Genomic DNA, 27,258 nt, shown 5'->3' with positions numbered 1-27,258 from the left:
CTTTATTCTCCCCCCCCCAACTAGGTGTGCCCTATGGTCCGGTGTGCCCTATGGAGCGAAAAATACAGTACTTATTAAGGCCATTGATTTCAATGGGTTTGTGCAGCTAAATCTTATATAAGTTTGGGCTGCCAGAAGATATCATGTGGGCTAGAAACTTGTCATTTAAAATCTGAGAATTTCAGGATTCCAAAGGAAGTAGCCCAGTTATGCCTTTTCCTGTAGTTGCATGGTAAAACTAGAATACTACCTTTCTAGCTTGAGGGGAAGGGGCTTCTTCAAGCTCCTAAGGCACATTTTATGACAAAATATTGCCAGAGGCAGTGGCTAGCTAGGGCTAAAAGGCCTAATTTGTGCTAAATATCTAGGGATGACAAGAAGGGTTCAGGACAGCAATAGCTGATGGAGTTGAAACACACCTAGTTCCACCTTTAAGGAGTGCATTTTGATCAGTCATTGATTTGGAGCATTTGCAGCATAATTAAAAGGGCACTTTGCTCAGGTACTGAAATGTACAAGAGACAAGACAAATTTATATTGACATTAGCTGTCATCTGATCAGAGTACCATGCTTAAAGCGAAGAAGTCTTTTGTGCCTCTGTGTCTAGTATGCTGCAGAGACCGAAGCTATGAACTGGTCCCACTTTTTTTGCCAGATCTCCAGGGCCTTTTTCTTTTGACCAGGTTGCATACTGCTGTAGCTGTGAAAAGAAAAGAAGTCCAGGTCAGAGGAGGATAAACTGCTTTAAAAGCTGGATGATCAGGTCAAAAGCCAGAAAAGAGCAGGAAATAAAAACTCAGCAAATTGACTGTTTATGCTGCACTGGGTATATAGGTGCAGCCTAGGAAGAAAATCTCACTGAATTTACAGGACTTGCTGTCAGGTAAGTGTGCTTAGAATTATAGCTGTCATGGCTGTGGTCTCAAGCTCAGAGAAGGATAAGCCAATCATGTTTGGAGCTGTTTTACCACTTACCAGGTCCATGTTTGATAGACCTCTCACCTAACCATCATATAAACTTATTTACCAATGTGGGCAAGTAGTGCAGAGCACAACAGCAGTAAGGGTAATAAGTGGAGTATTCTGTGGTGCATAGGTGTTAAGAAGCACTGCACTGATTTGCCCATTAGCTTCTAAGCCAGTTTCAATTAACTTTTGCTAACCTAAAAAGCTATAAATAAGTTGTGACCAGGGTACGTAAAAGGTCACCTTGCCCCATACTGACCTGCTAACAAGGAGTCTTGTAAGTGGTGCTGCATTTTACAGTATGTCACCTAACAGCAACACAGAACAGGGTCTGATCTGTGGTGGGACCCACTCTTTAAATACTCCCCTCCCTTGCTATATGGGAGGCACCCACAGTAGGGTGACTGTTAAAACCTAATTTGTTTGCTCAGGCTTTCCCTGACTAGGTTATTGGTACATTTTAAATATCTGGTGAATATCCCATACATTGTTTATTGTTTCCTGCAGTGGTTCCCCGTATGTGGAATGCTCTCCCCAGTGAGGTTTGGCTGACACCCTCATTATACACCTTTAGACGCCAGGCAAAAACGTTCCTTTTCAACCAAGCCTTTGGGTGGCTGACATCCGATGCCCTTTTAAATGTGTTGTGGAGGGTTTATTGATTAGTTGTTGTTCTTACTTTTATTATGTATTTTGTGGTTTTTATATTGTAATTATATGCTGTAAAGCACCCTGAGATCTACAGATGACAGACAGTATACAAATTTAATTAATAAATTAATAATAACAATACTTACTTTAGAGAGTTTAGTGCTAGTTGTTTCAAAGTCCTCAGATCAGCACTCATCCCTCCAATGCCCATGAACATCTCATAGAGGTCATATGACAGACCCTTTGCTCCAAAGATGGATGGATCATCAGAGGAAACCACGATGTGGTGACCCTCTGCCATCAGGACTGCAGCAGGATGGTTCCTGAGATCCGATACTAACATCAGGACCTTGAAGAGGTACATAACTGAGATAAGTAAATACTGCCATTTTATTTGTGTATGTGTGTGTGTTACATATCTTTAAGCACCAAGCAAAAACATTCCTCTTCTCCCAAGTCTAATTAAACAATCTATTGCCTTCTAATCTGTGGAGGGAGCCTCAAAGGGCATATTGGTTTTTTTGTTATTATGGTATGTATTTTGTGTTTTTATATTGTAAGCAGTTCTGTGATCTTCAGATGAAGGGCGGTATAGAAATTTAAACAACAAAACAACAATAAATCCTGCCTCATAGGTTGCACTCTAGAAAATTACCGTATTTTTCGCCCCATAAGACGCACCGGCCCATAAGACGCACCTAGATTTTTTGGGGGGAAATAAAGGAAAAAAAATTTATTTCCCCCCCAGGTGCGCTGCGCTACACCAGGAGCTTGGGGCGTGCGGAGCTCAGCGCGCCCCAAGCTTCTGCGTGCCGGCAAGGTCTCCGCTAGCGTGGGAGAGGCGGGCGCCTCTCCCAGGGCTAGAGGACCCCTGCGCTAATCCAGAAGCTTGGGGCAAGCTGAGGTCAGCGCACCCCAAGCTTCTGCGTGCCGGCAAGCAGTCCACTAGCCCTGGGAGAGCCGCGGGGCTCTCCCAGGGCTAGCGGATCGCTGCGCTACACCAGGAGCTTGGGGCGTGCTGAGCTCAGCGCGCCCCAAGCTTCTGCGTGCACGCAAGCAGTCCGCTAGCCTTGGGAGAGCCTCGGGGCTCTCCCAGGGCTAGCGGATCGCTGCGCTACACCAGGAGCTTGGAGCCTGCTGAGCTCAGCACGCCCCAAGCTTCTAGGTGCGCGCAAGCAGTCCGCTAGCCTTGGGAGAGCCGCGGGGCTCTCCCAGGGCTAGCGGATCACTGCGCTATACCAGGAGCTTGGGGCGTGCTGAGCTCAGCGCGCCCCAAGCTTCTAGGTGCGCGCAAGCAGTCCGCTGCCGCCCCAAGCCTCGCGCACCCGGTGGGACCTCCTGCTGGGTGCGCGAGGCTTGCAGACACTCGCCCGAAGCAGGGGGAGCCCTCCCGAGGGCTCCCCGTGCTTCGGGCGACAGGCTGCCGCCCCAAGCCTCGCGCACCCGGTGGGACCTCCTGCCGGGCGCGCGAGGCTTGCAGGCATTCGCCCCATAAGACGCACCCCGATTTCCCCTTCATTTTTGGAGGGGAAAAAGTGCGTCTTATGGAGCGAAAAATACGGTACAACACTTCTGTGGCTCAATCCTATGCCTGCATACTTGCAAGTAAGTCCACTGAGTCCAATGGAACTTCTTCCACACAAGTGTACATAGCCTTTAATTGTATGCACTCTTAAATGAAGGAGACTGTCCCAAGTAAATAGAAGAGTTTGGACTTGATATCCCGCTTTATCACTACCCTAAGGAATCTCAAAGTGGCTAACAATCTCCTTTCCCTTCCTCTCCCACAACAAACACTCTGTGAGGTGAGTGAGGCTGAGAGACTTCAGAGAAGTGTAACTAGCCCAAGGTCACCAGCAGCTGCATGTGGAGGAGCAGGGAATCAAACCCAGTTCACCAGATTACGAGTCCACCGCTTTTAACCACTACACCACACTGGCACACAGGGCAGCATCTTTCTCCAACTAAAATCAGTAGGATTTCAAACTGCTGAAGACAGTACACAGCTGTCCTGACAAAGAGTCTTGTGGTACCTTAAAATACTAGTACATTTTGTTACAGCATAAGCTTTTGTGGATTACAGTCTACTTCATCAAATATATGAAGTATAATTATTTACTCCTCTCCCCCAAGCTTTACAATAATGTATATATCCTGCAGTTATATATATCTATCATGCATCATTCTTATTTTTATCAGTATCATCATCCTTGCTTAAACACACAGACACACACGTATAAACACACCTCAGGATTAATCCTGCTATCAGAGACAGATAACAGGGCTAGGCTCCCTTCTGTGTGAACAGTACCTGGTTAGAAATAGGGCAGACTTCTATAGGAATATCCATCTTCAAAGCCAAATTCTTAGCTTCTGGGTGCTTGGTAATGGCAAATCCATGGCCAATCCTGCTGGTGTTCAACAGCAGAGCATCCAACAAATTTCTATCTACAGAGGTGCCTTCCCAGTCTGAGTGATAAAGAGAATTCTTACATCAATATAAAACCACAAAATGGTTGTCACAATGGTCCCAAATACATAGAGGGAAAACCCAGATAAGTTGTTTTCTGAAAGAGTAATGTTATGTGAGGCCTAAAAAGGGATTGCCAGAACTTTTCTGTGGTCTCTAGCTTGATGTTTTTTCATTATTTGCTTTGTTGGTTTTTTGTTTCCTTTCTGCCACATCTCATTTTACCAACCATGTGAGTCAAGTTAAATCACATGCCTAAAGCGGCCAAGTGGATTCATGGCCATGAATCCCAAAATCCAGCCTTTGCATCTGGCACTCTTGAGGATTTAATGCCTCCTGTGCACATCAATGCCATGTTTAAAGTGGCCCACTCCAGTCAAAATGGCAAACCATTCTGTGCTTGGTAAAGCAAAGTACAGTGGCACCTTGGTTTTTGAACGTCTCGGAAGTCAAATGTTTTGGTTTTCGAATGCTGAAAACCTGGAAGTAACTGCTTCGGCTTTTGAACACTTTTCGGAAGTTGAACGTGCCACACGGCTTCTGTATTGAGCTTTTAATGCAAATTAGCCACTCAGATTTCATCCAGTACCTAGGATCAACCAACAGCAAACCCTTAACCACCCGATGAATGGAAAGGGTGCCTTTTTCCAGTGGCGTAGCGTGGGGGGTGCAGAGGGGGCCCGGCCGCACCGGGCGCAACATCTGGGGGGCGCTCGCTTGCACTCGCAGCTCTCTGCCCCTACCTGGCTCACTCACTCTCTCTCACTTAGGGGGCGCAAATTACTTGCCTTGCCCCGGGTGCTGACAACCCACGCTACGCCACTGCTTATTTCCGTTATCAATGTTTCAAGGCTTTATTGCCATGGTACTAGAAAAACCTTTCGATTTCCGACAACCATGTTTCACTGTAACTATATTGCAGAAAGCTAGCAAACATGACCATGTGACCCAGTCATCCTCCCCGAAAACTCCTCTGACATCTTAGTAATAGCTCAGCCGACAGATGGAGCAGCAGATTGTCACCCTGCTAAGTCTCTGTGAGCAGAGGCTCCTATGTGGCAAAACAGTAATCCACGTGAACTCTGGCAGACGCCACAGGCTTTGGCAAAATGTTATTTGCTACTCAACATGTCTATCACGAGGGGGTTTGCCAGTACATTTCAGATGACTGGTACAAGCACAATCCTATGCATGCGTGATCAAAGATAAGTCCAGCTGAGTTCAATAGGTCTTTCTTCTATGTATGTTGTGCCTAAAATTGCAGCTGTAATATTAGATTGGTCCACTGACACACACACCAATGTATGCCAAGACACACACACAAAGGAAGAATACTGTTTATCTAGTTTCATCAGAAAGGTCATCAGAAAGTTCTGAACATAATGATTTAAGAAAAGCCCTGCCGAATCAGACCACAGACCCAACTAGTCCCACTTCCTGTTCTCAAAGTGGCCAACTAGGTGACTATAGCAAATTCACAGACAAGGCCTGAGTATAACAACACTCTTTCCACCTGTACTTCTCCTTGCTGTGGGATTGCCATATTTTGAAAAGTACAAACCAGGACAACCTGAAAGTTGTTGAGCTATTTTTAGCATGACCATGAAATTGTCGAGCTTTCTTTTATAAAATGGCAAAAAAAAACCCCCACAATTTTCGATTGACTTGCCTAAAATCCGCCTTTTGAAAATTCCCTCATGACGTAAATTTCGCTTTTGAAATCCTGGGCATACGGCAGCCCTACCTTACTGATCAGTTTTGATTCTCTTAAGAACATAAGAAGACAGACCTTCCAAAGTGTCCCTATTTTCCAGGGACATCCCTGATTTAGAGAAGCCGTCCCAGTTTCTGATTTGATCCTGAAATGTCCCACTTTTCCTTAGGATGTCCCTATTTTCCTTGGATAAATTTTAGAGGGTATGGAGTTATCTGATCCCTGAGCTGTCTGAAGGCAATCCTGTACAGGGAAGCTTTTTTTAATGTTTAATGTTTTGTTATGTTTTTATATATGTTGGAAGTGTGGGGTATAAATAGTAAAATTATCATTGTGGAATGGGACGTCCCTATTTTCACCGGAGAAATGTTGGAGGATATGAGAAGGGCCCTGACGGATCAGGACAGAGGTCATCCAGTCCAGGATCCTGTTATTACAGTGGCCAACGAGATGCATAGGGGAAGCCAACAAGCAAAACCCAGGTTGGGGCGGTGAGGGGGGGTGGCAACCGGGCCTGGGCCTTGGAGGGCTAAGTCAGCAAGGACGCCCTCCTAAGGGCTGGCTGCCTTTCTGTTTGAGTTTATAACTTTATTCTAACAAGACTCCTCAGATAAGCTCTGCACAGGCCTTGCAAAACCTGAGTGCAACAGCATTCTCCCCACCTGTTATACCCAGCAATTGGCATTCAGAAGCATACTGGCTCTAACAGTGGAAGTAGAACATAGCTATCATTGCTAGTAGATTGTACTGCATAAATAGCAGCCGCCACCGCCACAGCAGCATGTAGGGTTGAATAGAAAGGCTTGGATCAGATGATCTATTTGTCTCTTGCAAGCCTATGGCCCCCTACCCATATAAGAGTCACAAACAGTAAGGCAGTGAAGGAAATCGATGCATGCATTTTGGTCGGTTACAAAATGTGTGCGCGTACACACACACACGTGCTTTGCAGACATAGATTGGATTTGAAGGCTTTTAAATTGCTTCTTGATGGCACTACTTTAGAAGGTGATGGACTCTCCTTTGTTAGGATTTTTTTAAAGTAGAGGCTGGATGACCACCTACCATGGACATGTAGCAATAGACTTCCTGTGTTGGCAAGAGGCTGAACTAGATGGGCTTTAGGGTTCCTTCCAACTCTTACGCTTCTATATACAAATCTTTATTACAATTTGAATATCCATTCAATGTGTGTGGGGACAGTTTCAACACTGTTTTCAATAGGACTTACTCACAGATAAGTGTTTGTAGGATTTCAGTCCTCATCTTCTAGTTACCCCTTACTCTTATTTATTTCGTTTAACAAAATTTATATATGCTTACTTGACAGAAGACCTCAAATCATTAGTGGGATGTGCCCGTACTTACTTGTCTCACCAGCATGAAAGAAATATGGCAATTTATCTCCCAGAGTTTCCGGAAGGGTCAAGGCATCCTTTAGTTCCCAGAGGGCCTTTCCTCCATCTTCCCAGCCAACCTGAGAAGGAAATTGCTCTTGATAAGCATTTAATGCTTAGATCTTCTATAGACCAGGAGGAAGAACCTGCACTGAAATGTCATAACTTATGTTTTTATTTTAAAAATCATTTCAACCCGATGTTCAATTTGTGAAATAAGGTAAAAATAATCTGCAGCCATAACTTTGCGGCAACAAGCATCTTTTTTTATTTCCTTTGTTTCTTAAGTGGACAGAACTACACAAGGCACTGAAACATAGGTAAGGAGACCTGCTTACCCATGTTACACTGCACAAGTGAAAACATTTCTCATTGAACTGCTCTGAACAACCCTACCATGAAGCAGAGTGTGGTAGCTGCCTCAGGCGGCAAATTCTGAGAGGTAGAAAGTGGCTAGAAAGGTATGCCGGGTGGTCTGTCCTGCAGCCCCTAAGCTAGCTTGCCGCCGCAACATGGCTGTTGCGCCAGTGAGGCGACATGAGATGGCCCACCTCAGGCAGCATGTTGCGCAGGGGCGGGAAATCCCGATCTGCCCTCGGCAGCAGCTTCTAACTCAGCTTTGGGTAAACTGAAGATGCGGCTGAAAGTCATAACCAGGAAGCTGCATTGCTGTTGGTATCCTTCCACCCTGCAGACATGCCTTTCTGCCTTAAGATCATGGCAGGGTTATAGGCCTCTGGACAAACTTCAGATCCCTTCCAGTTCTTGAATTCCATGATTCCATTTCTTACTTCACAAGGATTAGTCGGAAGTATTTCCAAGGAATGCCATACATCAAATACCGTATTTTTCGTCCCATAGGACGCTCCGTCCCATAGGACGCACCTAGTTTGGGGGGGGGGGAATAAAGGAAAATATTTTTTCCTTTATTTCCCCCCCAAAAGCAGGTCGGGGAAACCGAACCAGGTCGAGGAACAGCGGGATGGCGGCGCTGCACCTCCCTGCTGTCCCCCGAGCTTGTGGGGTTGGCCGATGTCTGCCTGGCGCGTGGGGCGCTCTGCTTCAGGGCACCCTGCCCACCGGGCAGCAGGCTGCTATCCGCAGCATGGGGAGCCCTGCGGGCTGCCTAGGCTGCGGATGTGTTCCCGAAGCGCCGGGTGCTCTGCTTTCAGGGCGCCCGACGCTCCGGGAAGCAGGCTGCTATCCGCAGCCTTGACATCCCTGCGGGAACTCCCGCAGGGCTGCCTAGGCTGCGGATGTCTTCCTGAAGTCTGGAGAGCTTCAGGTCGGTGCACACCGACCCCTCTCGCTCTCCAAGCTTCAGCGAAAGCCTGCATTCACCCCATAGGATGCACCCAGATTTCCCCTTCATTTTTGGAGGGGAAAAAGTGCGTCCTATAGGGTGAAAAATACGGTATATTTCACCTAAGATGCTGCAGCAATTTGTCATGGCCTCAGCTATATGGTCAAAAGGTACATTACATCGCATGCAAGAGAGTTTTGATAGGATTGTAGCCCAAGGAAACCTGTGTCCACCACCATAAATATCATCTTATTGTGCCCTGCTTTCCTTCTAACACAAAAAACAAAACCAAGTAAGAAATATAGGAGATTACCAAATCAAAGCCTGCCATAGTTTCCGGGAACTCTGCTCTGAGTGCCATAGCTGCACGGACCGCTTCTTCAATTTGGGGGACATTCTCATTTCTGAAAATTAACAGGAAGAGAAGAGTACCAAGAGAGGGAGAAAAAAAACTAGGTACTGTCTAAAAAGGCTATTTTCAAATTATGAATCAGCCACTGGATATTTAGATGTTTTCTGTTACATGCATTGGTGTATACATAATTCTAGCAATGAGTCCACTCTGAAAGCGCACCACATTCACCATCTTTTGTGCACAGATACAAATTTCTCCTGATCAAACTCACAGGAAATCTGTACTTCCCATTTGCTTCAGAGTTGAATTTGCACAGCACTAATTGTGTGATCCTTGTGCCAACCACAAAGCTGACTTCTCCCATTTTCAGAGCAGCTTATTTTTAAAGAGTTTTAAATTATCTGACCAAAATTTGCAAGTTGTTTCAGAAAGAAATAAGTACATAACATGGCCAGCTGAATTAGAGCACAAAGGAAAAGCAAAGAGGATGAGGCAATCTGCATTTGAATCAGAGGTCTTACATCAGTGGTGAGGAACCTCCAGTGCCCAGGCCTCCCCATTCCCCACGCCCACTTAGCCTAACCCTGGCATCTTATATGATGTCAGGTGTGGGGCAGGGAAAGACACAGCTGAACCAAAAGGGAATTTGCAGCTGATTGGTGCCACTTCATTAGCACTGTGAATGGTGTTTGGCAAGCTCCCTAAATTAGCTGATCTGTACGGAACCTAAATATTTCTCATTAAAACAGTTGAGTTAGGAGGATTTTTTTAAAGTGCTATTTCCGATGGACAGAGCAGAAGCTCAGTACTAGCCACTAACTATCTGAGTCAACAAAAGATGTAATACGGAGACTTTTCAATTTTTTTATTAGACTACTGTCAAATAGAGCTCTTTGAATGCCGAAAGCACACAGTTTTGTTTTTAATACAATCATAGGTATGAAAATTATGTTTTTATATTGATTAAATTAAATTCCCCTCAGAAGAACTTAAACTCTTCTGCATGGGTAATAGTAGATGGGGAAATGAGTATAAGACAATATGTTGTATATGATAGCGTAACGTTGCTGAGGCTCTCCTCCACTATTTGTTCAGCTGTCCTTACTTTCATAAGCAAGGGGAAATTTAGCTGAGAGTTTGACTACAGTGTCACCAGCAGAAAATATATCTGTAACCTGTTGATGTTCATAGAGGTCCAAAGCTAAAAGGGGTTCATTTTGAAGTTCCTGCACCTAAGCTGTGTCAGAGATTATCAAATACTAAAGGCAGCAGACAACAAGGCATGAATGGAACTGCCTTAAAATAAGTCAAAGTATTCTTCCACAAAATGGGGCAACATCTCATCTTATTTTGAGCCAATCCAAGTAGATTAATATCCCATGCACCCTGTGCTAACATCAAGCCTCTACCCCACTCCCCCTCATGAGCTTCCAAACACACCCCCTCCTACAAACCTGCGTATGAGTCTCCAAATCCCTCCCTCTTCTCTCCCAGCCAAACTCCTATCCATCCACACAGTTGACTGTGGCTCCTATAGCAGCAATAAGTAGAACAGAGGAAATAGAATAGAGGGAGGAAAATTGCTTCCCCCTTCTGGAACATGATGTGCTGCTATGCATTAAAATCTGAGCCAGAGAATAATTATAGAATCGTAATGTTCACCTCATATTTGAAGCAAACAATACAGCTCTCCAAGGTTCATGTTTCTGAGCCAGAGGATACAAGTATTGGCATCATCACAAGGCACTAATATCATAGATTGTTTCAATGAGCACAAATGAGGTGGGCTTCTTTTCATTCAATTTTCCGAAGATGTTTTTGTTAATTTTTCTGAACTGAATGTATTTTTCTCATCTATAATGACCTGCAGTTTCTTTCAACAATAAAATGTGAATTAGATAAGTTCAAATATGTGTTCTGGCAAAGTCATCTAAATATTCCTTACCTGTGTGCTGTGTATATAATCTTTGCACTAACAAAGTCTGGGTGGTCCTTTACAAACTGTTGGGTTGTACTTTCATAAACTGCCATAGACCAGCATTTGTCATGCATGGTACCATCCAACTCATATACCTGTGGGCAGAATATGCAAACATAAAGGTAAAGGCAAATGAAGAAAAGAACAATCGGCACCAGAACTCCTCAAGTTTTGTTCCTGATTGCAGTTTCAAGCCCAGGTTCAACCATGAGTTTGGACAATAAGCTAAGCCAAACCTTGCTTTAGCTCAGTACAGGAATAAAAACAACTCAGGAGGAGCAAAGTGGCTGCAAACTCCCCTGCACATTCAAGCAGAGACTTTATCCACACTTCCTCTTGTCCCCCTGCTTTCCCCCAAGGTTTTCTGTATGTTCCGATTTAAAACTAAACAGTGGTTTTTCACTGGGAAAGGAAGGGGGGGGGACTGCTCAGACCAGTGCCTAGAAAGTACGGGTCATGCAGAAAACGTGTTTTATTTATAATTTTTATAATTTATACAAAATACAATTACATAAAATGATAGGAACATAATGAAGTATTGTTGAAGCAGAAAAACATAGAATCATGGAACTGGAAGGGACCCCAAAGGTCATATTTCTTGTGCAACCCCCTGCAATGTAGGAAACTCAGCTAAATCATCCATGACAGATGGTCATCCAACCTTTGCTTAGAAACCAGAGTCCAGAACCTTCCAAGGGAGATCCATCTTCCATGTATTATAAAAAAGTAAACAACACTTATTTGACCCCAGTTATTAGACAAGCAGGGGGGAACCTACAGAGACAGTCCAAAAGGCGCACACGGAGTTCTGTATATAGGGGATAATTTAAAAAAAACAAGTGGTCCTCACTGACCTGGTCCCACACACCCTTACCTGGGAGTAAGGCCCACTGAACTCAGTGTGGCTTTCTTCTGAGAAGACAGTTATTTATGAGATGCAAGTCAGAAGCACCAGATGACCCTGCTCAGCTAGGCTCTGGTGTGGATTGCACCCTGCGCCTTCCAGAGTCAGGTCCAGGCTGCCCTCTCCCACCGGAAACAAACCAGAACTGCTCCAATAAAACACATGTGGCAAAAAGGAGTGCTAGGCCCTGGTGGGCCGCCCCCTTACACGCTTGTGATTGACTAAATGGATAGGTAGCCACTCAGGATTATTTTTTTAAAAAAAAATGATTTCCCCCCTTCACATCTCATTTCCCTCTGTGGCCCCCTAGCCTCGTGCTATGCCCCCCCCCCCAATTTACACATTTTTTACTGGGGTCCTCTTGGAATATCCTGGGGGCCCCCACGGGACCATATGGCTCCCGGTTGGGAAACACTGCTCTAGACGTTGTATGACATATTGGAAATTATTCATTGGGCTGAGGAACTTCTATCTAGCCCTTGGGACTTGCCACACACCTCCTATGGTCACATCCTTAGGAGAAGACTTCATATCTGACATGAATGCCTTTGAACTCTGATAATACATCTTGGATGCCTGGGCAGAGAACAGAGGTGGGTGTGGGAATGTGTGTAGGAACTAGCCTACTGTACAAAGATGAAATTTACAATAGTAGTTTCAGTACCTACTTTTGCCTCTGGCCCTGCCCACCTCTGACGCCCCCAGAAGGTTTATTTAGGCATAAGAGTTAACTACTTTTTGTTTAACTGACATTAGTTTAAATTATCTCTAGACAAGGTTGGAGCAGAGCTAATGGGCAGATGTTAGTGCCATAGTTACCAGTCTAGGAAACAAGACATTTTAGGTACCCATAATAGTAATATTTTTAAAAGAGTACAACAGGTTTACTCAGGTGTTGGTCACAAAATATCTCCCTGGATGGGAAGAGAAGCCCCAGGAAGGAAGGAAGGAAGGAGCATTACCGGTGGCAGCATTGCTCTTATCTCAGCATATTGTATGTTATCTTCATAGAGCTCCAACAGCCCCTGGTAGAAATAGGCCTTGAACACAGGTGCATAGCTAATAAGGCCAGAAGCAGCGATGAAGGCATTTTCAAATCTCTTCCAGATGAAAGTCTGAGAAGGGTAGGTCACCTCTGGCTTTTCTGTTACTAGAGTGAGGTTGCTCAACAAACTGGAGGTGGGTGGGGCAGAGATAGAAAGAAAAAGAGAGAGAGTTGTAAGACTTTTGTGTCTGTGATCTCAATTGACAGAAACCTAAAACACTTTCTACTGACTACAACCTCAAGGCTAACCATATTCATACAAAAAAATATTATTTACCCTAACACATGTGTGGTACAATCCTAATGAGTGTGATTTTTTTAAGAAATCAATTCCACATAATTTAATGGGGCTTATTCAAGTGTGTTTAAAATTGTAGCCTTAAGAGCATAATCCTGTGCATGTTTACTGTGTTCAGTGAAGCTTACTCCCAGGTAAAGTGCGCACAGGTTTGTAGGCTAAAGTGTTTGCTGGCAGTTTTGAATGAATATTTATTTATAGCCCACCTTCCACCAATTGGTCTCAGGATAGCTTACAAAAATACAACAATAAAAATAAGTATAATATACAATTAAAATAATAAAATAAACACCACCAAACCAGAATAATGAAACACCACCACACAACTGCAATGTGCGGCAATGCATTGCCATGTAGGATGTGTTTGATAAGCCCGGGCCAGTATGAAAGTGTGTGATGGGCTTTGGGCTCAGAATTTAGCTGACCCAAGCCCAACTGAGAAAGCGGACTTTTTTCTTTTCTTTTTGCCCGTTCGACCTCTTCGAGGAATCTCACAGTCTACTGTTTTCCTACAGCAGTGCAAACTCTCCCAAACCCTTGTTGAGTGCACCTGCTTGATCATATGTGTGGCAAATGGAGACCTACACCATACATTTTAAGGACAGCCAATGCATGTTTAAAGTACATGACTTCCCCCAAAGAATCCTGGGAATTGCAGTTAGTTAAGGATGCTGAGTATGGTACATCTGTGAGAAGGCAACTACAGTTCCTAGGATTCTTTGGGGGAAGTTATGAGTTTTTAATGTGCATGGGATGTGCTTTAAGAGTACAGTGTGGATCTGCCTACAGTGACAATAAAAATATAATACTTAGCTAGAGTCCACATGAATAATTCGCCAACGCCATACACTGTGGAGGACAGCATGAGAAGGAAAAGAACAAGTGATTAAACTTACAGAGTGCTGTGTCTATAATAAGGCCGTGGGCCCAACTTTAGAGAGGACAGTCTTCTATTTTGAAGGGCTGTCCTTTATTTGAAAATGTATTCTATTTAAGGGTTGCCTAGTCCTGTTGTGGGGCATATATTGTCTATCATACATGGACACATCTATTAAGTGCATCCCAGCCTAATAATTCCAGTTTTCCTGCTAATTGATTCTTGTTAATTATTACAGAAACGAGTTTGAACATTTCCCTATTTATACCAAACACTCAGAAACAATTTTTAACAACCTAATATAGATCCTGTTTTGTAGCTAATGATTTCTGTGTTCACTGAACATTGCTGTTGTTGCTTGAGAGGGACTATAAAACAAGCGTTTTCTCATTTGCGGCTTTTTCTCTGCCTAGTTCAGAGTAAGAACAACATGCCTGTCAGCTGTGGCTTGGCATATATCACACACCCATGTGAATAATATGCAAATATGCTCATTGTATGCCACAAAATATGCAAATTATGTCTGAGAGACACTGGCTCGTGCTGTTTCTCCATCAGGACCCTTAATAATGAACAAGTTGCTTGCTTCTGGCCTAGGCTTCCCTCATTCCTTTGCTATGACAACAGTGGCCACTTCCAAAGAGCAGTTTATGTTTGGTGCTTTGCCTAATCTCAGCCTAAGGAATTAAAAGTACACATCATCACACATGTGAGATCTGGATTGAATTCATACTTATTATCTTTGTCTAAAAATCTTTATCTTTCATCAGGAAAATTGTGTTCCTACAGCTTGCAAGTGGCAGAGTTGCCAATTGCCATAAAACAAAGTAGCATTGGGCCTGGTCAGCAGATGGGATGGGAGATCACAAAATGGAGTCTGCTTGCCACACATTTAATATGCCAGCTGCTGTTATCCTACCTAAGGAGTTCCTTCCTGCGCTGGGCTGCAGCTATTTTTCACTCCATTTGGTACTTTATTACTTTTATTAAACACATTTTTCTGGGGGGGGGGGTTATATATAAACAAAGAAATCCAGTAGGCCTACCTCATCCAGGGCAATCCCCCCCCCCAAAAAAAAACAACAACTGCCCACCAGTTGAGGAATTCAGAGTTAAGTTTCCACAGCAACATTAACTCTGCCCTTTTCTGCATGACAATGGGGGTCTTTCGTTACATTATCACACAAAAGATCGGGCAAGGCAAGAAAGTACTCTGTAAACAATGCCACATAATGGAAAGGAAATGGACCATAGCTAGAGAAGGGGACACAGAGCAGTATTTTCAACTAGTTTATATATCTGGCAGCAACAGGCATTTCAGGCCTATTCAGAAGAGAACTGCTTACGTGGTGACATAGCAACCAGGTGACCCTCAAAACCAGGAATGAATGAAGTGCCAGAGGCATCTTTTGCAGACCTATCTGAAGTGCAAGAGCCAAATAATGGGAATTTTAAAAGACAGAATCTCCTCAAGCTCAGGGGACAGAGCAAGGTAGGGGGAGGGGAGGATGAGAAAGATCTCATGGTAAATTGGGAGGCAAGAAGATACTATGTAATGTCTTTTTCACAAGCCTTGGGCAGCATGGTCCTTTGTGGGGCAGAGAGGGCAGAAGTTTGATCCTATGCATGTTTACTCAGATCTCACCATAATCAACAGGAATTACTCCCTGATAAGTGAGCATAAAACTGCAGCTTTACTGTAGCACCAATATGTGTCAAGTATACACTCACTGTTAACTTTTGAGTTAACTTCTAAAGTCTGCAGTGTTCTGGCACTAAAGTTTTTGTAACACAAGCTGCCCTGGTTTTCTCCTCCTTCACCATATACAGCAAACATGAGGAAAGTAAGAGTACATTTGAGATAAAAAATAAAACAACCCCCCAACCCCATTTGAATTAATTGGCTGCTGCTGCTTTGTAAGTAAGAGGATGCAAAGCAGTTGCTATGGCTAGCACATTCCAGAGAGAGGCGCTATTTTCCTGCCTCCAACCTTCATCTCTTGTAAGCAGAATGCAAAATGTATGTAAAATATGATTTAAACATGGCTGTCTGCCAGGTCTTGGAACGATAGAATTCAGATTAATTAATTCACTGAATTAATTCAAAAATCTTTCAGGTATACCTATAGTTTATGGTAGAACTCTTTATTGGGGATTCTGCTTTCAACCTCCCTCCATTAGGAGAGCTGTTCATTTATTCCTGCTCTCTGTTCCCTGTTAATTAACTAGTTATTTATCTAAAAGAAGAACTCAACTCTTATTCTATGACTGCTAAACTTACTTAGGAGTCTTTGGTGATGTACTTTGTTGAAAGCTTTTTGAAAGGTCAGGTACACAATGTCATCTAGGTAATCGCTATTTATATGCTTGTTGATACTCTCATGAGACAGGACTTGTTCTTTCATATGCTTGGTTGCTTTATCTTTAACAAGAGTATCCTGGGGACAGAAGTTGAGCCAACAGGCCTGTAATTTCCAGGATCCCCTTTTTAAAAATTGGTGTCATATTGGCTTCTTTACAGTCCTCAGATACAGAGGCTTATTTTAAGGACAAGTTACATATTTCTGTTAGAAGACCAGCAACTTCACGTTTGAGTTCTTTGAGAACCCTTGGGTGGGTGCTATCTGGTCTCAACAATTTGTCGATGTTTATTTGTCTGTTAGGCCTGGAACTTGGTCTCTCACCACCACTATTTGCCTCAGTTCCTCAGACTCCTTCCTGTGAAAGTTAGTTCAGGTGCAGGTAACTGCCCTATATCTTCTGCTGTGAAGATAGATGCAGAAAAGTTGTTACTTCTCTGCAGTCTCATTATCCTCCTATAGCACACCTTTTACTCCCTTGTCATCCAAGGGTCCAATTGGTATAAAGAAGGCCTTGCATTAACAGAGCAAAGTGGAGATTCAGATGGAATAAAATTGTAGCACGTACAGTATATAATGTATTTAAATAGCAACCAACTCTTGCTCCAGTTGATTAGGCAGAATAACAGTGGAATTCATTTGTGACTAATCACAAGCTTTCACCTACCTCTTATCAAATCCAGTTACATCCTTCACGTTATTGCGGTAGGTCTCTAACAGCACCCACTCAGAGCAATCAGGAGGCAGATCCTTGGGAGGAAGAGGACTGGAGAACTTGAAGCGGACATCCCATAAAGGGGTGAAGCAGATGTAACAGTTCGGCAGGTAGCTGGCATTGTACACTAGCCAGTCAACACTCAATATAGCATAGTCATGCAAGTGTAAAACACCACCTGTGGAAATGGAGGAGACAAGTGTAACAAAACAAGACAGTGCTTGAATAGTACTTGGAAAAACTGAAGTTATCTATATTGTCATGGTATTGGTGATGATGTGACTGTGATGGGATAAGCCAGGTCAACAATACATTTTCCTGCCTGAGAAAAGACAAGAATATCCCCCAATCCCATTCCACATACAGGAAGCACATTTACTGACATGAATCTTACTTCAACACTGGTGAATGGACTGCATCCTCCAGCACAAGTAACCATCAAAATTAAAAGTTTTGCAGAGTGCTGGAAAGAGTTTCAAACAGTCAAAAATGACAAAAGAAGATGATCCAGTTCAGTCTCACAGGCAATACCAACATTTGAGTGAAGCTGATGGGTTTTGGCAAAAGCTCAGCCCACACTGATGCTTGAATAGAAATTGGCTGGTAGCCCTTGGGAATATTGTACTGCAACACAGATGTGTGTGTGTGTATATATATATATATATATATATATATATATATATATGCAGGTTTTGGTGTCTTCGGGTGTCTTCCCGTGTAAGAGTTGGGGTGCCTAGACACCCCAACTCTTACACGGGAAGACACCCGAAGACACCAAAACCTGCATTCCTGTACCCGTGAAAATCTACGAAAGCAAATATATATATATATATATATATATATATATATATATATATATATATATATAAAATTTTGGCCAGATTAAAAAAGGAAAATATTAAATAATTATATTAAAATGGTAAAAAACAAGGCAAAATATTAATAATTTTAAAATTAATACTTTACATTGTTTTTAACTGTATATTTAATAGTATACTTTTATTGTATTTTATGTGCTTTGTCTTCTTCTTATCTTCTCTACTGGTCATTGATGATATATATATGCTACACAGATGGATTGTGCTCCAAATGGACTCGTAGGCCACTGGAAGAGGCTGTAGCTCAGTGCAGAAGGTCCTAGATTCAATCCCCAGCATCTCCAGGTAAGGCTTGGAATAGATTTCTACTTGAAACATTGCTATGGCAATGCTCATGTAAGTAAATTGCTCACCTAAACTATGGGTGGAGATGAACTTTGTTTTTATGCAGCATTCACACAGACTATGTGCCCCAATATCCATTAAAGATTTTAATAGGTCTGAAGCTCCAAACTCGATATAAGAGAAATAGAAAGCTATCATTTGCATATTTTCCAATACCCTACTTTAAAAGACTTGAAAAATGATTCCACAGCACTAACATCAGAAATAAGCTTCTGCCTGCTCTTTTAAGGAGCAAACACATCTCTGTGCTTGTCAATGTATGATGTCAGGCGACTGACTGGTGGGTGTGGTTTGCCCAACATGGTCTCACAGGCCAAATCAGAGACCTGACAGGCCTAATAAGACCTACCAGCCACAGGTTCCCCACTCCTGTTATACAGAATCTTCCAGTATAATCATATGAGCCTCTGTAAAAGTTCACTAAATACAACACCCAGAGAGATGCCATAAGAATGCAAGTTGGAATTATTACCTTTGGGCATCTTTTGTAAGATGCTGAAAACATTACTTTGATCAATGAGGTGTTTGGCTTTGAAGAAATGCATGCTGGGTGGAAACAGTCCTGTTTTCATAGCTTCAGCTACTTCCTTCTCTTTGAGATGCATGAGCTTCTTATTGGCATCTTCTTCAAGTTCTGTTAGCACAAGGTTTCCACCTACACGACTGGCATTCTCCTTTTCAATTAGTGAGTCCCGCTCATTCAATAATGGCATGGATACACAAAAAGAAACCCAACTGAAAATGATGATCACTGGCCATTTGGTTCTCTGAGCTACTTGAGACATCATTTGAGGGATGCACCTAGAAAACACAGACGCAAAAATAAATAATAAAAATTAAACACACTATAGGTGCAAAATAGGGCCAATGAGAGGTATTGCCTGAGAAGAGTTCAAGGGACCACACAGAGAGGCCAGGAAGGCCATATTTGGAACCCTACCTAACGTTCACCAAACCTGCCTTTAAGCAGTGCATTGATTACAATACACACAATGCCATGGGTAACAAATCTGGATTTAATACTCAGTAATTAATTAGAAGATATATATGCCATTTTTGAGAGTAAACTCTTTCAAGGCAGCTTGCGCCAGAAGTGGTTTAGTCATGCTGGCCACATGACCCAGAAAGCTCTCTGTGGACAAATGCTGGCTCCCTCGGCCTGAAAGCGAAATGAGCGCTGCAACCCCATAGTTGCCTTTGACCGGTCTTAACTGTCCAGGGGTCCTTTACCTTTACCTTTTACAATAAAATACAGAAATGCAATAAAAATTTAAAAGCAATGAATACAAAAGATACAATGAAAATAAAATACTGGAAAGTCAGCAACTAATAAAACAGGCAGCCCACCAAACATTGCTAAAATGTAATCAAAACCAATAGCAAGAGCAAGGTAACAATAATTTAAAAAAACATCAATGGAAAGTTGGCAAAAAGGATGTATCTTCAATATCTTTCTAAAAGCCCTGTAGGGTTGTGGTCTGGCAGAGTAGTGTTAACCACATGTGAGAGGGCTTGGGAGTTAAGTACATTTCCCCCTCATCATCTATTGTGTCCTCACATATACTTCAATATTTGGGCTCCTTCTTAATGTATCCCATGGCTACTTCTTATTGCAACAACTTTCTGCTATCCTCTGCCCACCCTACAGTCTAGTGAGCAGCAACCTGATCTTGTGGCAAAGAGCCTTGGGAAAACTGACTCAGTCACGAGCAAGCACACTGCATTTATAGAAAACTCACTCTGCTTGTAGTGAAAGATTACATGAAAGCCTCACACAGAAACACACCTGCAATTCACTTACTGTTGACTTTTCCATCCTTGCATATAGCACGCAAAATGCTTTCACAAGCAGAAAGTCAGAGCCCAGTCAGCAAATAGAAAAGCAGGTTGGTGCTACAAAACTGTTCTAATACGGGACAAATGAAACAGAACCTATTCTAATTCCACTGTAAATAGTTAATTGTCCGTGTATTTAAGACACACACCACTGCTCAAGCAAGGGAAGACAGTGTACACACCATATATTTAAAGCACACTCTCCAAAGTATCATGGGAACTACAATTTCCAGCGCCCTTAACAAACTGCAGTTCCTAGACTTCGGGGGGGCATGTTTTAAATGTGTGGTGTTTATGAAGAGTTAGGGCAAAGAGGAGCTACTGTTTACATATATGCTTATGTAAGAGGCCTATTAAATGCAGTGAGACTTACTTACATGTACAAAATTAGGATGTATGGAAACATCACTTCAAACAGTCATGGCTGCACCCAAAGAATCCTAGGAGCTGCAATTTATTAAAGATGCTGAGAGTTCTTAGGAGTCCCCTGTTCCTGTCACAGAGCTACAATTATCACAGCTCCCTAGGAAGGGAGATTGATTGCTAAACCACTCTTCAAATTGTAGCTTTGTGAGGGGAATAAGTGTTTCCTAACAGCTCTCAGTTCCTTTAACAAAGTACATTTCCCAATATTCTTTAGGGGAAGCTATGACTGTTTAAAGTGGCGTAATTCTGCTTTAAATGTGTAGTGTGCTATGGGCACATCAGTCCCAATCCAGCACAGGAAGAAATGCCTTGCTGGTCTCTGGCACTTTTCTGTCTTAAAAAGGGAAACATTGGTGCTCCCTCACTCTCCTGGGAATCAAGAGAGAGTAAAAGTGGGGTAGAAAAATAAAGGATTAATAAACAAAGGAGAGTTTATATTTTGGTTTATGCTGCTGTTGCTTTTATTTTGTAAGGACTTCATGGAATGCCTCAATGTGTCTGGCTGTTAACCAGAAGTTTGGTGATTTGAACCTACCTAGGGGGATGCTTGTTGGCAGGATTCCTGCATTGCATGGGGCTGGACTAGATGACCCTTGGAGTCCCTTCCCACTCTACATTTCTATGATTCTATGCTTTGTATAAAGAAGTAAACAAGGCGCAAACAGAGGCAGAGTTATGTCACTCACCATCACCAATGATGTTATGGGCACTAGCCAATAGGCATCCATAATGACACTTACACAACCAGAGTCCAAATTGCACAAACTGTTGCATCATATATATGGGCCAAGGGCTGTCAGAGTAGTTTACACCACTTAAATTTTGTTTGTTAAAACAAGTCATTATATAAAATGATCTCCATGTACTTGAACTTCAGAAGTTGTGATTTCCCATAAGTGTTCTGAGCAGGCTACAGTAAAGGCCTGCCATGAACATTATATTCTGACTTGTTAATCACTATCATAGTCTGCCTATTTTACACAGATTTGTAATACACTCCTAAAGAAGTTCCAGGAATATATGATTGCGGTTGGAGCCTGGACAAACTAAGCAGGAATTCTTAAACTACTATAGTAAATATTTTTATGGATTTACTCATCCAGAGTTTCTAATCGCTAAATAAAAAAACCCCAAATCCCTGCAGTTAATAATCCTTCAACTAGGTTCTATCAGATGCTCCTAGAAATATGCTTCCTGTAGCATGTTCCCATTTATGGATTGGAACTTCATCTGCAGGTAGACAAAACCTGGGACATTCCATCTCAGGATGCATTTCCAGGGGCTTATTTGTGCTAAACAGGGTTGATAATGAGCACTTTAGGCATATCATTTATTGCTTGAGAACAACAGTCAGGACTAGATCAGCCCCCGCTCCCTTTCTTATTCTAAGCTGTGCTTTATTTTGCTAAGCTTCTCTGCTGCTGACACAGGAATCTCACCCACCCAGAATAAGCTAACAAAGAGCAAAAAAAGTCCTTTTGAAGTTGGCAAGGCAAGGCTAGGCTGGGCAGGGTTGCAGCATTGTTGCTATAGACAAGACAGCTGAAGATCCCTGTTCTATATGACAACAGAAGCCATTTTTTGCCTCCTTCCACTCTGACCCCGCTCAGAGGATCTTAACAATTGCTACCTGCTGGCATGCAACACAAGAGGGCCAAGGGAGCTTGACACAAAGACCTCTTTCACATGATGAGCTTGCCCTAGAGCAGCCAGGCCTGGAGGAGGCTGAGTGAATAGTGCCCCCCCTCCAATCTTCCTGCCTTGCATTTCAATCAAAGTCAACACAATCAGTTGGAAATCTTCCATACCCTGCGGCTTCTACTCTGTATCCTCCATCCTCCTACCTGCCATCACCTGGTTACCAGTTTGGCATTAAGGGAAGAATGTGTTCTCAGAAATACTAGTGAAGGCCAAAGGGCCTGGGGGATACCAAACTAGTAACAGAAGATAGGTAGAGGGGTCAACATGCAGCACCTTTGAGCTAGGCAAATTAGCATATAACAAGGGTGGGGAAACTGGATCACTAGATGTTGCCAGGCTAGAAGGCTGGTGGGAGTCAAACATCTGATGGCCCATGGGTTCCCCACATCTGGTAAGGAAAGGAAAGGAAATGTAAGCTATAGCCTCACTGGGTATATCTACAGAGCCTAGGGCTTGCCGATCAGAAGGTCGGCAGTTCGAATCCCCGCGACGGGATGAGCTCCCGTTGCTTGGTCCCTGCTCCTGCCAACCTAGCAGTTTGAAAGCACATCAAAGTGCAGGTAGATAAATAGTTTACCTACAGCGGGAAGGTAAACAGCATTTCCGTGCGCTGCTCGGTTTGCCAGAAGTGGCTTAGTCATGCTGGCCACATGACCCAGAAGCTGTACGCCAGCTCCCTCAGCCAATAAAGTGAGATGAGCGCCACAACCCTAGAGTCATCCGTGACTGGACCTAATGGTCAGGGGGCCCCCTTACCTTTACCTTCACACAGGGATGAGGAACTTGCAACTATCCAGATGTTGTTGGGACTCCCAACTTCCATCAGTCCCAGCCACCATGGCCAATGATCAGGGATGATGGTGAGTTAGACTCCAACATCAGAAGGGCCACAGGTGGTCCCCAACTCTGCACAGCAGACATAAACTGGTTTAACAGCCATCCCCTGTCCCTGGGAACCCTAGGAGCTATAGTTCTCAGATGGAAGCCAGTTCTAGAAGAGAAAACTTTAGAACACATTCAGCAATTACCATGATCTCCTGATGAAAGCCATGACTGTAAAACTGGTATAAGTGAAAACAGGTCCTCAAACTTGGGGGTGGGAAAGGTACAGCAGATTAGTTGCATCCCACAATTGCTTCCTGCTCTTCTTCTGAAAACAGTAGAGCACTCCAAAAGTCAAGTTCAGGTTCATAAGTTTATTGTTCTAGCCAAAACCATGACTAACTTGTTGCAATAGCATTTATAAGATACAGTGGTGCCTCGCAAGATGAAAAGAATTCGTTCCGTGAGTCTTTTCGTCTTGCGATGTTTTTCGTCTTGTGAAGCACGGTCCGTCGCAACTGCGCCTCTTTAAGCGGCTTTTTTAAAAAAGCGCAAGACGTTTTCGTCTTGCGAAGCAAGCCCATAGGGAAATTCGTCTAGTGAAGCAACGCAAAACCCTTTCGTCTAGCGAGTTTTTCGTCTTGCGAGGCATTCGTCTTGCGGGCACCACTGCAATAAAGAAAATAGATTCCTAATATAAGCTTACATGCATGATGTAAGAGAGAAAAGATGACAGAGACACCAACAAGCTTAAATCTAGCTTGATGTTTGTAAGCCATAATGGGGAAAGTAATTTTGAAAGCCTGAAAAGGGCTATTATAGCTTATCCTAGGCGCCTGAGGAACTTTATAGATGAGCAGGGATTTTTAATGCAGGTGCACAGAATGAGGAAGTAGCTTTGTGATACCTGTTTGTTCCTTGTTCATAATGATGCCATATTTCTGACCAATCATTTTTAAAGTACATGCAGTGTTTTCAAAAAATACACTCAGTGCTCTTAAATAAATGTTTCTAAGTTGTTGGGTTGGTTTTTCATTAGTTTTTTTTCTATTTAACACTGAATGATGGATAGCTCAGTTGGTTAGACCATGGTGCTGATAACACCAAGATTGCAGGTTCGATCCCTGTATGGACCAGCTGCATATTCCTGCATTGCAGGGGGTTGGACTAGATGATCCTCAGGGTCCCTTCCAACTCTACAGTTCTATGATTCTATGATTCTATGAATGTATTCAAGCAATTTGGACCTTGCTGAATTGGCTACTCTGCCTGACAGGAAGCACTGCTTCCAAGAACTTAAGTGCAGGCTGTTCCTCAAAAGCTTTAAGCACAGGCAGTTCAACTCTGCTGAGATGTTTTGATTTAGGACCTGAAACGTACAAAGCATGCACTCTACTAGTAAAAAGACAGAGAAGCTCAGTGGCATAGCTGCAAAAACAACAATTTCGTTCAATCTCCAGGGCTGGGAGAAGACTCTGTGCGAGACTCTGGAAAACTTCTTTGTGGACAATGCTGAGTTAGCTGGATCAATGATCTGATTCTGTATAAGGTAGCTTCATATGTTCCTTGCTGGATGGTACCTAGCAAGTTATATATTAGGTTCTTAAATAAAACCAGCAATGTCCCACTCTCCCAGAACTACTCACAGTAGTTGCCCTATTTCCAAAAGTGAAAATCCGGACACAAAATTTGCTGTGGTTTTTTTTTTTAGTTTTGCACAAAGTTGTTGAGGTGTTTTTTTTTGCCAAGATCTGCAAGGACTGCATGCCCTTGTTGGTTGCTCTGATAATTATAGGAAAGCTGCAGATTGCACAGTACAGATCTATTTTGATCACATCTGGCTTGTGAGCACATTATAGCCACTGTGTGCACTGTGGCTGCTCTGAGCCCCTCATTGTTTTACTTGGTGATCCCACCCCCACCCCAAAGGTTTATGCACACACAAGCCAGAAAGCATCCCGGAAAGTGGGTCTGTTTCTAGATACGGATAGAGGCTAATAGCTTAAAGTTAGCAACCTTCCAGACAACTGGCTTGTTGTAAAGAAAAATGGTGCAGACTGTTGCATGTACAGTGGTATCTCAGGTTAAGAACTCATTCTGGAGGTCCGTTCTTAACCTGAAACTGTTCTTAATCTGAGGTACCTGTAAAGGGAATTGGGGGTTGCTTGTGCGTAGAGGGTGCGGATGCTCTAGGCAACGTTCCCTGGCTAAACCTTTCCCTGGCTGGACAGCTCTTTCTCCATGGCTGTGTCAGTCACTGGCAGAATCCATCAGTGGGTGTTTCCTGAACTTCTTCCAACATAAAAACTCCTTGACACCAATTCTCCGCCTAGACTCCCTGCGCGGAAGTCTTCTGCGCAGAGTGGGCGTGGCCAGCGGAGGTCTCTGTGGAAGAGTCCTGGAGCCCTCTCGCCGAAGTCCTTCCCTGCTCCCCTTCCTCCCAGGTGTCACGCTGATTTCCTTCCCCAAGGGAAGTGTTCTCTCTCCCTCTGCTGGTCCCTTCTCCCGCATCGTCGGGGAGCCTTACCTCCACTCTTGGCTCCGATGGCAGTTCCCTGACAGTACCATTTTAGCTAATGGGGCCTCCTGCTGTCGCTGTGCCGCCGCGTGATTTCTGTTCTCATCCTGAAGCGAAGTTCTTAACCCAAGGTACTATTTCTGGGTTAGTGGAGTTTGTAACCTGAAGCGTCTGTAACCTGAAGTGTCTGTAACCCGAGGTACCACTGTATTCCATTATGGTAGTTTTTGTGGCAGAGAAACCACATTTCCTGCAGCGTTTTATTGCTGAGGTCCCCTCCACTCACATCACCCTTCGTTTGCACTTGCATTAGCTATATATGAGTGCTGCATGGACTGACTATGTGAGTGCCTGGGATACTACTGGAGATGAGGGGCATAATTTCTTTCCCCATGCTCTGCATCCCATTATGTATAATTTAAAAATATTTGCCTTGATTCTCAGAGAGAGAGAGAGAGAGAGAGAGAGAGAGAGAGAGAGAGAGAATTACTAGGGCCTGCGCCCAACTGCTCACCAACCTCTACCCCCCCATTACAGCTCACCCAGCTTCCCTTAACCCCCTTAAAGATTGCCCAAACCATGAACAACATCCAGTCCTCTGTCAGCTCCCTAAGGCTGTCAGCGCTTCCCACCCCCTCCAGTTGGAGGTACCATTAGACAAGCATTTATGTAAGTGGCTACTATGGTCTCAGTGGCTGCCTGAAAACAGTTCTCAGTCGATAACAATTAAGGTATAAGAATCTCCTCTCACATCAGATCTATTAGTTTACCTCCCCCCCCCCTGCCCCTGCTATAGAACCTGGAACCTCCTGCCTGCCAGTTAGGTATAAACCTCTTCCGCTGAAACAACATGAGAATGAAAACAAAATAAAAACTGACTGATATTGATGCATTTGCATTAACCTTGTCTAAAGCCATTTGAGCAAATTAAGCCTCATCTTAGTATTTCCCCTTCTGTGTTTATTATTTCAGCTTGCACATCAAACTAATCATTACTGATGATAATAATAATAATAATAGTAATAATTATAATTATAATAATAAATATACAAAAACACCTACAACAGTTCCTGGCTCTGGGTAAGGTAGAAATATTTAGTCTTGGAAAGATAACCTGCGGTTGGCAAAACTCAGGCCAATAATAAAGCTCCTTCCAGCCTGAACCAGGCTCCCTGGCCTGCTAGCAAGTCCCCGAAGGGTTTTGCCAAGGCACTTAGAAGACAGGCACATCACAAGGCTTACTATCATGAGCAGTGGCAGGGGCACAGCTGCCCCATCCTAGGGGATGCTGCCTGCACATTAGCATGTGCAGCGACTAATGTCTTAGAGACCATTGCCAAAGCTCCTGCTGGCACACAGCAGGGCACTTGCATGAGTATATATATCAGCAAACATTGTGTGGCTCCATTAAGGCACTTCAGAAACCCTGTAGGATAATATACTGCTCTAACACATGCCGAGGGCATTCCCAGGGCCCTTGCAGAGACTAAGTCAGCCACACACACCCCAGGGCTCTGTCGAGGCCTCTGCTCCAAGCAAATTACTCTCTGGGTGCTGTTCGTACTATGGTTACAAACCTTTAAGGTAGAGTGTGAGGGAGACCTTTTATTTCCTTCCTCCTCTCAGCTGCTTTTGTCTGTCTCTGTCAGGCCATGCACAACAGCTGAGCAGATAAACAACTTGCCACCTGCTCCCACC

General features: G+C 43.5%; 1 protein-coding gene across 1 annotated transcript; it reads right to left on the bottom strand.

Moving 5' to 3' along the window:
- ADA2 (adenosine deaminase 2) lies at window positions 1-27,258 on the bottom strand. The gene is made up of 10 exons (XM_081210242.1): window positions 27,138-27,258; window positions 18,730-19,058; window positions 16,987-17,212; window positions 12,702-12,912; window positions 10,803-10,930; window positions 8,816-8,906; window positions 7,171-7,279; window positions 3,930-4,087; window positions 1,765-1,967; window positions 1-701 (listed from the first exon to the last, which is right to left on the bottom strand). Exons 2-10 carry the CDS (start codon window positions 19,043-19,045, stop codon window positions 605-607), a joined length of 1,539 nt encoding a protein of 512 aa, XP_081066368.1. The 5' UTR covers window positions 19,046-19,058; window positions 27,138-27,258; the 3' UTR covers window positions 1-604.

This window comes from Podarcis bocagei (assembly GCF_964188305.1).
Source record: "Podarcis bocagei genome assembly, chromosome: 10".
In the NCBI taxonomy this organism is placed as follows: domain Eukaryota; kingdom Metazoa; phylum Chordata; class Lepidosauria; order Squamata; family Lacertidae; genus Podarcis; species Podarcis bocagei.
The sequence above is the reverse complement of the archived record's forward strand: the minus strand, read 5'-3'. Positions and strand labels throughout refer to the sequence as shown.

Bases quoted from the DNA above. Each gene is read 5' to 3' on its own strand.
- ADA2 (XM_081210242.1), bottom strand. From the start codon at position 19,045: ATGATGTCTCAAGTAGCTCAGAGAACCAAATGGCCAGTGATCATCATT. The intron at 17,213-18,729 runs GTAATAATTCCA...CCATTTCCACAG, and splicing joins CTTACAAAAGATGCCCAAAG to GTGGTGTTTTACACTTGCAT. The intron at 8,907-10,802 runs GTAAGGAATATT...GTTAATTTTCAG, and splicing joins ATTATATACACAGCACACAG to AAATGAGAATGTCCCCCAAA.